We start from the raw sequence: 14,779 nt of genomic DNA on the forward strand, positions 1-14,779 counted from the left end.
CCCTATTTTATAGATGAGAATTCCGAAAGAGCAGGGCTGGTCAGGGTTGACTTGGCTGCCCGGACGATTACCTGAGGTCACTTTGGGAACTGAAATTAGCACATAATTCACTTCCAAGCACTGGGCCTGGCCAGTGGTCAGCAAGGCAGTCCTGAGGATGTGTAGGTAAAATCCACCCAAGCCAGTGCCCTGGGAAGTTAAAAAAAATAAAATAAAAAGGTACAAATCCCATAACTGAGTCCCAGACATACAGTGAAGTCGTGAGTGAGGCATTTCCATCTCTGAATCTGGTGTTTCTATCCTTAGGACTGGACAAGGGCCTATCCGGTGATTTGGGGGCCACGTGGAATAAACTAAGAAAGTGGTGGGAGTAGGAATGGTCACCTGCTGAGCAGGGAGCAAGGGGAGGCCACGGCTTCTGAACCCAACCTGGGAAGTCCACGCCTGGGGCCCAGGTCCGAGTCCTGGTGAAGTACAGCCTGCAGGCGTTAGGGCTGGTGGGGAGGGGTGGGGGACTGAGGACTGCGGGAGCTCCCCTCCCTATTCTCCAGGGCCCAGCCTGGCAGCCCCTCGCTGAGGCCTTACACCCGCTTTCAGGGAGCACTCTGACATGCCGGTGCCCTGGGGGCACAGAGCAAAATGAGACAAGGCCAGTGCTTGTTCTAATGAGAGGGCAGGACCTGTGAACAAATAACACCAAATGAGCAGGGCTAGGCCCCAAGTGTGGCCTGAGCACCACAAGAGAGAGCAGGAGGTGGGCCGAAGCTTTCCAGGGACAACTTCCTCCAAAGATGTGACCTTTGCTCCGGGCCACAAAGGATGATTGTTGCTCACCAGGTAAAGAAGCTGGTAGAGCAGGAGGGCACTTTTTGACAGAGAGAAGAGCAGGCACTAAAGCCGGGGTGCAGAGGAGGCTTTCTCAGTGTGTTGAGGCAGAGTGAGAGTTTCAGGGTGGCTGGAGCATAGGGTGTTCTGGTGAGAACAAGAAGGGGGATTTGGACCAAAAATTAAAAGGTTGGGCAGCACACAGCAGATGAACTCACTGCCCTCCTCCCTATGTGGGACGTGACTCCCTGGGGTGTAAATCTCCCTGGCAATGTGGGGCATGACTCGCGGTGATGAGCTCGGTGGGATTGAGAAAGCCTTCTTGGACCAAAAGAGGGAAGAGAAATGAAACAAAATAAAGTTTCAGTGGTTGAGAGATTTTAAATGGAGTAAAGAGATCATTCTGGAGGTTGTTTTTATGTGTTATATTAGATATCCATTTTTAGTTTTTGGTGTATTGGAATAGCTAGAAGGAAATACCTGAAACTGTCTAACTGCAACCCAGTAGCCTTGATTCTTGAAGGCAATTGTATGACTCATAGCTTACATGGTGAGACTGTGTGATTGTGAAAACCTGGTGGTTCCCACTCCCTTTATCCAGTGTGTGGACAGATGAGTAGAAAAATGGGGACAAAACATAAATGAAGAATGGGGTGGGGTGGGGGGGATGGAGTGTTTAAGTGTTTTTTTTTTTTTTTTACTATTATTTTTATTTCTTTTGGAATAAGGAAAATGTTCAAAAATTGATTCTGGTGATGAATGCACAACTATATGTTGGTGCTGTGAATAAGTGTACACTGTGGGTGATCATAGGGTATGTGAATATATCTCAATAAAACTAATAAAAAAAAGGTTGGACAGATCACAAAGGCATTTTATTTATTTATTCTTCCATTGGTCAGCGATGTCTTGATTACTGCTAGGTGCTAGGAGCTGTGCTAGGTGCTCTGGGGAACACAAAGATGAGACAGTTGGTCCTTGCTAAAAGACTTCGCTCAGCCCAGAGTGGCTGCTTACCTGGGTGTTGTAATCAGAATGCGTATGCACTTCCTACCAGACACAATTCCAAGAGCTTCATATATATTAATCCATTTAATCCTCACCACAATCCTAGGAAGTAGATACTATTATTACCCCATTTTTATGGATGACAGTAGTAAGGCTTGGAGTGATTTGCCCAAAATCACGTAGCTAAGTGATGGTAGAGATGAGATGGGAGCCTGTGGACTTGACTCCAGAGCCTGAACTCTGAACCACTACACACTATCATGAGGGTGGGAGGGGGATGGGGGGATAAAAAGGGGGAGAGGGGAGGAGAAGATGCAGGGCGGGGAGAAAGGGGAGCGAGTAGGGGGGAGGCAGGTAAAAAAAAATGCATTTATATAGGTAGATTTTTATCTACAGCTCAAAAGCCAGGAAAGCTCTGGATATGTGCTTGTGTTTAAAACTTACCTCGAACCTCCCAATTTCATGGCATGTGAAATCCAAAAGATGCCCCAGTATTTCTGAGAATTGCCAGGAGGATCGTTTCCTCTCAATCCCCTGTGTCTCTACCTTCCTCCACGGACTATCTGGATTCCAAACACAAAATTCAGCTCCTTCATTATTCTGCCCTAGTTGCTCATGCAAAACAAAAACAAGCTCTTGCCACAGCATGTGTGGGCACAGTAGAATGTCAGTGCCAATCTGGGGTGAACCCCACTTCTTGTAAAATGCTCTAGCAATCCCCTTGGGGCAGCCCCCTCTCCAGAGGCTTCCCAGGCACCCTGTCCGGGGCTCTTCTCCCTGCACCTTCCTGTGCTCCCAGCAGAGCTCCAGCCTCTCTCCTCTCCACCCCCTGCCCCTCTCTGGAAATGCACATTCCTCTCCTCAACGCCTCTTCCCTGCTGCCTTAGTGCCAACATCAAGCTGTAGAAATTTTACTTTCAGTCACCAAGAGTTTATCAGGGTCTATGTTTTTAACACCAAGTTAATAATCTCCTTAAGAAGAATTCTAGGACCAGCAGTTAAGATAATAAAAAATATTCTCCAGTAAGTTATATGCTCAAGTAGAAACACTTCTTGGGAAGTGAGCTGGGAGCAAGATTGGGGGTTGGGGATTATGGGGGGTGGGGGTAGGCAGAAAGACCCCCTGGAAGAGGAGGCATTTGTGCTTTAAAAAAGGGCATCACGAGGCTGGATGTGAAGGAACCAAAAGCAAAGTATCCACACAGGGCCCAGCGAAGGGCAGGCCACGGCCAGGTCCACGGGAAGGCAAGTTCTGGTAAGAAGAGCTTTAAGGATGAGGTCCCTTTCTGCAACCATCTTAGAAACAAAGTGGAAGGAAAATGAGTTGGCGTGAGCTCAGTCTGAGTTCTCAAACCCATAGCCCTTTGTGAGGTCGCCTGTCAGAATGTAGTTGTAAGGAGGAAGGCTCCATCAGCATCACTCCCTCCACCCCAGCCTCCGTCACCTCCAGGCCCATGAGCAAAGTCAAGCACATGCTCCTGTTACCAGTTTTGCTGCTCATGTCCCAGGCCGAGGGCAAAAGCATCGGTAGGTGGACGCCTCTCCCAGGGGCCAGAGCAGGGCACAGTGTCAGGGGCAACCACCCGACCAGCCTCCTCGCCTCCCTCCCTCCTGTCAGTGGTTAGCAGCAGGGGCAAAGGAAGAGTCTCTTAGCTGGCGTGGGAACCAGATGATCAGTCACTACAAGGCCAACTCGCAAGAGAACAAGAACGGCAGCTTTGCGTTCCTCCACATACTCCTCTTTAAACCACTTCTCTTCCTTCTCCTCCATTCCCCAAACCAAGGTTTGACCTGTCTGACTTTGAGTTCTGGTTTTGACACGTGAGGCTTTATCCCTGGATGAGTCGTGGAGTGCCCAGGAGCATGCGTCCAGAATTAGCTGGGTATCTGCCGGGTGACCCAGAGGGCGGAGTGTGGAGGTTGGTTGCCCTGGCAAAGCTTCCTGCAACTGGAGACTCAGACCCAAAACCTCACTCGGGGCAGTCACGGGCGTGTGCAGGGGAAGGACTGGGCTTCTGTTCTCAACAGCCAGCTCCTTACAGTCTCCTGAAGGGTCATTTCTCTCTCCAAGGGGGTGGCAGTGGCCAGGAGGAAGCTGGGTTATTCTGCAGGGGTTATGGCCGGGGACTTTCCCACATTTGATGCTCACAACACCGAGTGTGGGGTCTCTGCTATTAGCTCCATGTTAGGGGTGAGGAACTCTGAGCTTTTAGAGGCTGAGGACTTTTTCCAACTCTCACAGTCAGAAAAAGGTAGAGCGAGGATTTGCATGAGCTCTGACTCCAAAAGCACATGTTTTCCTCACCCTGCACACTTCCTCCTGTAAAGGATCCAGTCTGTTCAACTGGCCTGGGGCTCATCACACTATGTGTGTGTCTGGCCATGAACCTACAGAATAGGTTCCACCGAAGTTTGATGGGCATTTAACACCAAAAAAAGAAGCAGGCCACTCCATATAGCAAACTAGTAACAGTTTATTAGGAACTTACGGACCAGGAGATGGTCCTGGGTGGCTGCAGGATGTTCAGAGTAGTGCTCCACGCCACCCAGGGGGCTATGAGGGGTGGATCAGGTAAGAGCAAGGAAGGCACAGAGCCAAATTGGGATTTGCAAGATCATAACCATGTTTCTTTGAATTTTACTAACATGTAGCAGGAGTGATCCTAGTACAGATAGCTTTCGTGCTCAGGGATGTGCATGTGTGCTTTAAGATGCACCTACAGTGGGGAGGGGGTTTTGCCTTATCTAGGAATTTATAGCCTCTCTGGTTTGTGACTTCACATCCTGCCCCTCAAAAAACCATTCTTACATTCTACATGCCCCTCTTCCATGAACATCTCTGAGGGGCACTTCCGGAGGCAGAATCCACAACAACGATATGAGACACATAGGCCAATACCTATGCCTGCTAATGTCAAGAGGAAAAATTAGTAAAGCAGATCCCCAAACCCCCGGTAACGGATGCAGCTGCGTGGTGAAGGTATCAGGAACCCCCATATCAGTGAGAGCTGGTATTTCATTCTTAATATGCGACAGAAGATCAGTGATATTAGCTTCAGTATCAGGTCTATATGTGCAACAGCTAGTTTTAGTTAAGGCACAAGTTCCTCCCTGTGCTGCTGTGAGAATATCTAAGGCCGTACAGTCTTGGAGGATTACCTTGCGCATCTGGGTGGTTTCTTCTGTTAGGAACTGAATACTTTTTTTACTATCATTTTAAGCTTTGGCAGTATAACAAGCAAGAACATCTACTTGTAAATGAGCATCAAGGGTGCCCGCTGATGGGAGGAGTATGGCCAGGGGTTATTCCCACCAAGCTCTACCACGTACCCAGCAGGTCTTCAGGGCTGGAAAGTTATGGAGTGTCTCTGGTAAAGTTTTTAATATTTGCCCCAGTAGGAGAGACTGTCCTCATGTGCATCAACCTGTCCAGCCACTGGGTAAATATGGCCATAGATGGTTGTCACAGGCCCATATGCCCTGGCTAGGGGCTGAGGAAACCCCATGGGTATAGTTTTTGTGCCTATGTCCTGTGCACTGTGTATCAGACACAATATACGTTCAAGCGGGCTGGTGTGGGAGTCCATCCTAAATGTATAGGGGTGTTATTACTTGTAGTTTCATCTCACTCTAAGCATAGGGGTGCTGTCTCCTCTAAGATGCTTTGTTCTGCTGTGATGCATCCTAGTCTGTCCCATACTGAGTACCCTTGGAGTGGCTTGTGTTCAATTTGTTTCTATGTTGTATGTATAACTTTAGTTGTTTGATGGTGTGTGTGTGTGTGATTAAAGATAGGTTAGTTTATGGTAAATTCCAGTCATCAAGAGACTGTTTGCCAGAGGACCCAGGATCCCCACCCTGTTGGGTTAAAAGGCGATACTGTCCAAGGCGTCCCATCTCTGGTAGAGGTTGGCAACTGTCCACACCCCCAGCTGTCAGTCCACTTATGAGTTGCAGCCACTCTGCTTACCCGTTGCAGGAATTCATTTCCTTCTGTTGTACAGATTAGAAACGTTAACCTCAGGAAGAAATACAAAATGTTGAGTAGGAAGTAACATGGTTGTGTTCTGTAATATGCAAGTTACGGGCCTGTCTCCTGACAAGACAGTTCCCAGGATGGGTTTCTTCCCCGGGGAGTTGTCCCAAACTTTAGCCCCAAGGGTCTTATGGCATCGGGAGGGATATTACATAAAGGAGCCTGTGTATTAAGCCATGGAAAGAGTGTGACTTCTGCCCCGGCTTCCACAGGGGAGGCTGTCTGTCAACCAGAGCAACAGGGACCCTCTACATATCTGATAGGAGTCAGAGTTATTGCTAATTCTTTTCCCTGCCTCAAGGAATAAGAATACCTATACAATTGGGTGGTGTTTTCCAGAATAAGCCCCACCAAATTTGGTGGTTGCCTTTGGGTCTGACCTTTGGCAATCTTAACACGAGTCCCTGTTCTGGTATAGTTGGAGGAATATCTTGTTCTGATGTTATTTCTATTTTTATTGCCGGTGGAGTGGACATCAGGGTCCTGAAATATTCATATGCTGAGGTTTGTCCAGTTGTTGATGCACTATTTATTACCCTAATTGAGTCCTGTAAATAAGGTTCCCACCCATGCAATGAGTGGTTGGGAGATAATTGCTGTAGCTATCGTTTCAAAATACCATTTTTCCTTTCTATCAGGCCAGCGGCCTGCAGGTTGTTGGTAGGTGAAAATGCCGGGCAATTTCTTTTTCCTGCACCTAGTCCTGGACTTGGTGACCTGTAAAATGGGTGCCTTGGTTACTGTCAATGTGTTGAGGGTACTCGTATATACAGGAAAATTTTTTGAGTCCTTGTATTATCGAAGCTTCAGTTACTCATTGATGTCCAAAAGCCTGCAGAACACCTGAAGCAGTATCCACACAGGTTAGTGCACACTTCTGTCCATCCGACAGAGGAAGGGGTCCTACAGAGTCTATCTGCCGGCACTGCCCAGCCTCCGTTCCCTGTGGTATTTGCCCTCTATTATGGAGGCACCTCCACTGAGCACCTGTTGGGCAGGACTCACAGACCATAAGCACATTGCAGTATTTCAAAGGGAGATGTAACCTTTTACATAACTCCCATACAGTCTTAGGACCCTTATGTCCTGATTTACAATGTAGCCAATCTGCTTGGTCATGGTTTTCATCAACCCATCTAATTTTAGCCAACGTGCTGGCTCCCACTTTTCCCAGAGGCATGCATGAAGGATGGGCTGGAATGTGCCAGATTGCTATTTTGTTATTTTGACATTGGGGTTTTGTGCCCTAACCCAGATACCTTCCCACAGGGCTTTACCCCATATGTCCCTTTCTCCTGTTGCCACTGTCCCATCCAGAGAGTCAGACCACGGTACGTGACCAGCTGTCAGTGCACATGGAGATCGGCATAGGCTTGTGGACTGTAACCATCCAGACAGCCCATAGCTCATAGACTGCTCTGATGTTCTCCTTCATCCATCCATGTGGTGTAGTTATTTGAACTGCTATCACTTGCCATCGGGGGTGGGGGCTGTCCTCTGCAGGAACCATCAATATACCAGCATCTTCCAATGGGGCTCATCTACCCTCTATTATTGATGCTAATTTCTCTGTTGCTGGCATCGGTGGTGTAGGGAAGTTCAGATTCTCTACATCCATAACTGGCCCCAGTAATTTATGTAGCTCCTCAGATAGTGGGCTAGTATGGGGAGAACTCCATTGTTGTAAATAAGCATGCCATTTTTGTAGCACGCTAGCCTATGCACAAGCTCTTTGGGGTCAAATACAAGTGTCTTTGGCCCCTCCACTTACTGGTAAAGACATTTGCACAGTTATTGGCAAAATCATTGTTATAGGCTCAGTTTCCATAAGAGGAAGATGTACTACTAATCATTATTTTTCAATAGGACCATATTGTTGTTCTGTTCCTTTCCATAACTGGGACCAAAACCAGAGTGGTACTTGCTTGCCACTTTGTTTTGGCAATAGGCCCCACCTGAACACCTCTGGGTAGCTGGCAACATCCATTTCACAAGCTTGCACTTCTATTAAAGTACCTAGAGACTGGGTCTGTTTTACGGCTATTTTTGCCTATGGGAATGTTTGCCTGGCCTCAGTGTCCCAATACTAGTGAGCTCCCTTTTTTATCAATCTATATAAGGGTTGAAATATTTGAACTAGATGGGGTATAAAGGGTCTCTAGTAACTTAATAAGCCTATAAAGGCTCACAGTTCCTTTATGGTGTGGGGAGTTGGACACATTTGTACTTGATGACTGCAGCTGGAGTGACCTTTGTCTTACCCGACCAAACCACCCCTAGGAATTTTACAGACTGTCTGGGCCCCTGGATCTTGGCATTGGTGATGGCCCATTCTCGGCTTATTAAAAGGTGCTGTAATGGCAGGGCTGCTCTTTCTAGGGATGTAATACAATCAGAAGTAAGCATAATATTGTCAATATAGTGAAACACAGCAACATTCTGTGGCTTTTCCAATCTTGCTAGATCAGCTGCCACCATTCCATGACTATGTGGGGCTATGTAGGTACCCTTGCGGCAAAACCTGGAAAGCCCACTGCCACCTTCCCCACATAAATGCAAATTGATCTTGGCTGTCTTTAGCATGCAGGATTCTGAAAAAGTAGTTAGCTAAGCCTAATGCATAATGGAAATCTCCCAACTGGACTGATAAGTTATCAAAAAGCATTGCAGTATTAGGCCCTGCTGTGTCAATAGGAGGAACAACTTTATTTAATTCTCAGTAATCAACTGTCCTTCTTCACTACCATCAATTTTTTTCACTGGCCATATGGGACTATTAAATGGGCTCTGTGCTTGTCATATGATCCCCACTCTGGCCAGTTTTTGTAGGGTTTTCACTAATCTCTGCATGTCTCCCTGGAAGGTGATACTGTTTGGTGTGGGTGACTCTCCTGGGTGGGGGCAGGTGTACGGGGGACCATCAAGCAGCACCCCATATAACTGATTCCACTGTGTGAACGTGAAGGCAAAATTCACTGGTAGTGGTGGTAAGATCTATGTCTTGTAACACATCCACCCCTAAAATATATTCATGAATGGGAGAGAGATGTACAACATGCTTTTGGGGGGTGAGGTGCCCGATTTGCAATGTTAGGGTAGTTTGCACTATTCATATGGCTTTCCCCCCATATGCATCTATCACCCTTAGGGGCCTGTTAAATTGCCTGGGGCTCCCATAGATGAGGGTGCACTCTGCTCCAGCATCAATAAGGGCAACAATGTGCAAATGGTTTGTTGGATACCAGTGGATAACTAGCTCTACACGAAACCTCCAATTACCTGCTGTTGCTCGTATTTGCAGGTGACCATGACCCTATCCCTAGTCTTCAGGGGTGGGGATATCTACCCCCTAATACCAGACTTACTTTCTTTGAGGGGTGCTGTGGGAGTGATAACTGGTGGCACAGATTTAGGCATAGGCAGAGGCTGATATTTTTTCTCCTGAGGCAGCTTTTGCCAGAGATCCTACTAATATAGCATTAGGTGATCATCTATTTTTTTATTAGGGTGCATGCAGCAATTAAATCAGTCCATAATTGTTTACAGGTTACACGTACAGGCCCCCTCTGGCCCTTCCCTTCAAGGTCTCTTTGTTTACTTTCCTTACCACTTTTGACTGTATTCTTCTGTTTCACAAAATTCTGCTATTGTCTGTGCCACCTGTTGAATGGCCTGGCCGACTAGTTGACTTATAATAGCTACTAATGTCCCATACCAGGCTGGAGGCACAGTTTGGAGGATTATATCATCATCAGGTCCATGAAAGTGCTCAGCATATTTTGCTTCATTCCCAAATCTCTGACTATATCCTATAACTCTTCCATAGAAGACCATCTGCCTGATGTAGACGGCATATCCCCTCATCAGGCTGGGTCAATTCTGCTGCTAAAATGCACCATATTAATAAGTCTGAATGGCATCTTGTCTTTGCCATGCCTGGTAAAGATGCTGATGAAGAGGGTGATGTGTAGTTATGCTCACTATTTTTGCCATTTCCACTCCTGAAAGCATAATACTCTCTCTCCCTAAGTCCCATAATCTTAGTAACCAAGCAGCTATGCTCTCTTGGTCCTTTTGTTTAAATTTTTCTGTTAATTCGACTAATTCTTTGGGGGTAGATTCCCTTATTGCTCTCTCCTGAGCAGAGCTCTCTTCCTGAGGGTCATTGGATCCCTGATTGCTTTCATTTTTGCAGTTAATGGTCTTGCTTGTTTAGGCTCATCTTCAATTTCAATTTCCTCCTCCCCTTCTCCCTCTTTTGCACTCTTCCAGGGATCCCACACCTTCAGATCCCAGCCTTCCCTCTGGATAAGCATTCAGACCTACTGCCTGGCATCCTTCATCTGTGCATTTTTGCTACTTTACATGCCATTACTTCTAATTGTCCCTCGTGGGTTTTTACCTTTTTTGCTAATACATTAGTGTTGCTGGAACTGCTAACCTGATATCCTTTTCTAGAGTTAAAGCCTCTTCTAATCTCCTTACTTCAGTTCCTGCTTTTAATTGGGCTTTGTTAGCATATCTAACTGCCTATAACAACTGCCATGTGGTGGCTTCAATCACTTCTTTTCCTTGTGATTTCCATTTGCCCCCCTCCCCTCCCCCAGATTCTCCTGCAGGACAAATAATGCTCCGCCTGGCATTTCTGGAGTGTCCTGTACTCATGCAATAGACCAAACTGTTCTAAAAAACAGGCTACCTCCACCCACATACTGGAAGTTGGGCACCATGGGATTTCACCTGCGGCTTCCTGTTTCCTTGGGCTTGTTTTGTTTTCAGTCTCCTGGCTGGCTTGCCAGTTGTCTAGCCATGAACCTACAGATTAGGTTCCACCAAAGTTTGATGGGCACTTAAAACCAAAAAATGAAGCAAGTCACTCCATATAGCAAAATAGTAACAGTTTATTAAGGAACTTACAGACCAGGAGATATCCTTGCATGGCTGCAGAACATTCAGAGTAGCATCCACACCACCCAGGGAGCTACAGGGAGGGGGGCAGGTCATATCAGGTAAGAACAAGATGGCACAGAGCCAAGTTGGGATTTACAAGATCATAAACACGTCTCTTTGAAGTTACTAATATGTAGCAGGAGTGGTTCTAGTACAGATAGCTATCATGCTTAGGAATGTGCACGAGTGCTTTAAGATACACATATGGGGGTGCATGTTTGCCTTATCTAGGAATTCATAGCTTCTCTGGTTTGTGGCCTCACAAAATACATTGGGTGGGGATGGAGGTGGCATGTAGTATGGGGAGGGAATCAGCAGAACATCAGGTACCCCCTCTGCAAGTGTGCCCAATAGCAAGGGAACCTAAAAAAATGCTTGTTCAGGTCATTTTTCTCACCTATTTATGCAGTGCCTTAATCACTGTTTAGAGACTGTGCTCTGGCTTTAATCTGAAGGTCTACAAGATTCTAAACTGGTGTTATGGGTGATTCTCAGAACTAAGAAAATGGGGAATGGGAGCTAGCTGCCAGTTCCATGAGGACTTTGGTCCAAAATAGATATTAGATATTCTGATAGCTATTGTGGCATGAGAACTTATTCTGTGCCAAGAACTGTGATGGGCACATTAACATCCATTATCTCATTTAATCCTAATAGCAGTCTTATAGGGTAGGTGTTATGTTATGCCCATTTTTAGAAATGAAACTGAGGATAAACTTAGCCAATAAGCCGCAGAGCCAGGATTCAGATGTAGACTATCTGAATCCAGAGACTGTGCTCCTAGCAAATGCCATATTCTGTGTCTCTGAGAGAGCACCCATAACAGTCACCTGCCACCCTACAAGCCCATAATCACTCTTAGTATTTTGACATATTTCCTTTCACAGCCATCAGTGCAAAAGTTTAACATGACTGAACTCACAAGTTCATACGTAATTTTTATTCTGATTCTTTCACACAACATTGTATCATAAGCATTTCCCCACATGGACAAGAACTTTCCATAAGTGTAATTTTCATAGCTGAAATGCTCATGATGTGGACTTACCTTCATTTAATTAATCATAACATTTAGGTTGTTTTCAATTTGTTACTATTATAAATAGCACTGCAGCAAACATCTTTCAGCATTTGTATTTGCCGCATCTGAGATTTTTCCCTTAGGATAGGTTTCCACGAGTGGATCACTCCTCACTGTTGAGGGTCTCCTCCAAGCCAGGTGTGGCTCCAGGCACTAGGGCACCAGGCTGACCAGACAGCATGTTTCCTGCTCTCTTGGAGCTTACATTCTGGTGTCAGGGTCAGGCAAAGACAGACCAATAGCATATGATTTAACATAGTGATGCAATGAAGAAACATAATGTGGATAGGAGGGACTGTTTTAGACATAAGCCAAGGGTGGCCTCTCTGAAGAAATGACTCTCAAGCAGAGACCTGAACGAAGTAAACAAATGAACTGTGCAACCATCTGAGAGAAGAACATTCTGAGGAGAGAGAGGCATTGGGTAGTGGTTAAGAACACAAACCCTGAAGCCAGATTGCCTGGATTCAAATTTTGATTCAGTCATTTACGACTTGTGTGGTCGTGGGCAAATTATTTAACTTCTCTGTGCCTCAGCTGTCCCAAATGTAAAATGAGGGTGATGATAATAATCATGCCACCCTCACAGGGTTACTAGGAAGATTAAGTGAATGTCTTCCTAAAGTGCGTCTCACTGTGCCTGACACATAGTAAGCACTATATGGTTCAGTAAATAAAAGGAAAAAGAAAATACAGATCAAAAAGTCCCAAAGAGAACCTTTGTATATTCCACACAGTTTAAGGCTATTGATACATATTGCTAAGTTCATATTCCAGGTTTTTTAAAATTAAAAAAAATGGCCACCACCGGGTTATTCAAGCATGCACTACAAACTCCTCAAAGGCTCTGTGGAGCTGACAGTTGGAAAACTAGCATTGGAAAAGAGAGAAGGTGGGGTTTTGGGTTCTTTACAGTCAAATTCATTCCTTCTTCCAGAACACAAGATGGACAGTCGAGTCAGCGTATGTTAGAGGAGTGTCTCCTCTTGGCTGGGGGAGAAGAGCTGGGCTGGACTTGGCCCGAAGGTGAATTCTCTCCTCGGTAGAGGCAGCTGCACCATTTCTTCCCAGCTTTCCAGTAAATAGAGCTCCTCTGCTGGGCTAGCCTAGCTCAGTTCAGGGCTTCCAGTAAATTCAGTCTTTTCCATGCTGCCCTTCTGGTTTCCCAGATGTATTAATTTTCTACTGCTGCTGTAACAAATGACCACAGACTTAGTGATTTAAACAATGCACATTTATTATCTTACAGTTCCCTAGGCTAGAAGCTTGAAATGGATCTTGCTGGGCTGCGTTCCTTCCTTGAGGCTCTAAAGGAGAGTTCATTTCCTTGACTTTTTTCAGCTTCTAGGGGCTTTTCACACTCCTTGGCTCGTGATCCCCTTTCTCTATCTTCCAACCCATCAAGGTTGCATCTCTCCGTGACTTTCTTCTTTGTGCTCGCATATTCCTCGACTAACTCTATTCTGCCTCCTCCTTCTACTTTTAAGGACCCTTTTGGTTACACTGGGCCTACTCAGATAATTCCCCATTTTAAGGTCAGCTGATTAGGAGCATTAATTCCATCTGAAAAGACCCCTTTGCTTTGTAAAGTACCATATTCCTAGGTTCTAGGGATTGGGATATGGACACCTGTAGGGGTCCATTATTCTGCCTGCCGCACCAGGCTGGGCTTTGGCCAAGTGTTTTCTTCCTATTTTTCTTCAATGAAAGTAGAGACAAGCTTCGTGAAGTGACTTGCCTGAGATCCCAATGCCAGGAAGGGACAGAGCCTTCATTTCTGACCCATGCCCCGACCCATCTGTCAGCTTGCTTATGCTTCTAGACTGCCTCATGGGGGCAGCCTCAGTCTCCTCATCTATAGAATGGGTGTGATCATATCACTCTGAGCCACCTCTTCCTAGCACAGTGCCTGGCCCATATTAGGTGTTGACTAGTGTTGAATCTTTTCCTTTCCACTCCCCTGGGAAGTTCAGAGGCAGTGAATTCTCTGCCAACTCTTGGCAGGATCCAGAACTTACGCTTTCTATTTCCTTTTCTGACAGGATGTGGTAAGAGACCCCTGTTCGAGGGAGTTGCTCAGTATTCCAGAATCATTGGGGGGACGGAGGCCAAGGTGGGTGAGTTTCCATGGCAGGTGAGCATTCAAGCAAATAATGACCATTTCTGTGGTGGTGCAATCCTGAACAACTGGTGGATTCTAACAGCTGCTCATTGCTTTGTGATAAACAAAGTCTCGTAAGTACCCAAGAGCTCATCCTTGTTTACTTCTGTCAGTGTCTACTCCCACATTACTCTCAGGCTCAGCCAGACATGACGGTTGAGGGGGAATGCTATGGCTGTTCATGAAGTTCTGATGATTCCCACGCATTCCCTCTAGCCCTGAGGACCAGAGGCTGTGAGCCTGAGACTGTCCACTCAGCTGTGCCCTCCTCAGTGGTATCCTGGGCCGGGAACCTCAGGGAAGGCCATAGCTTTCCTTGATGTTACATGCTGTCCTCTGCAGGAAAACCTGTGGCTTGGTGGGGTCAAAGGGCTTAGTCCATCGAGCTCCGGGAGGACATTCAGGTTCTTCTGGGAGAAAATTCTCTTCTGAATTCTGGAAGTCTGGTTTCCCGGGTCGTCTGAAACCCTATTTCCCTGCCCTTTGTAGAGTTTTCTCTGTACCCCAGGAAATTGTGGGGCTATCTAGCATTTACCGATTACTAACCATGTGTCAGGGACTCTGCTAAGGAACTTTACCTGTATCCATTCATCTAATCTTCCAACACCCTCTAAAGCAGGTAGAATTTTAAATCTCACTTTATAGATGAGGAAACTTAAGTCCAAAAGGTTAAGTAAGTCACCCAAGGTACACAACTAGTAGACAGACAGGATTTAAA

The 14,779-nt window shown here is 46.1% G+C and overlaps 1 protein-coding gene across 1 annotated transcript in view; it reads left to right on the forward strand.

The window, feature by feature from the left end:
* Positions 1 to 3,287: 3,287 nt before the first annotated feature.
* The window catches only part of PRSS55 (serine protease 55), a 33,066-nt gene continuing 21,574 nt past the window's right edge, over positions 3,288 to 14,779 (forward strand). Inside the window, exons 1-2 of the mRNA XM_037812782.1 lie at positions 3,288 to 3,360; positions 13,943 to 14,135. Coding sequence (XP_037668710.1) covers positions 3,288 to 3,360; positions 13,943 to 14,135 — 266 coding nt within the window. The remainder of the gene's footprint in view (positions 3,361 to 13,942; positions 14,136 to 14,779) is intronic.

Source organism: Choloepus didactylus, chromosome 20 (assembly GCF_015220235.1).
Source record: "Choloepus didactylus isolate mChoDid1 chromosome 20, mChoDid1.pri, whole genome shotgun sequence".
Lineage (NCBI taxonomy): Eukaryota > Metazoa > Chordata > Mammalia > Pilosa > Megalonychidae > Choloepus > Choloepus didactylus.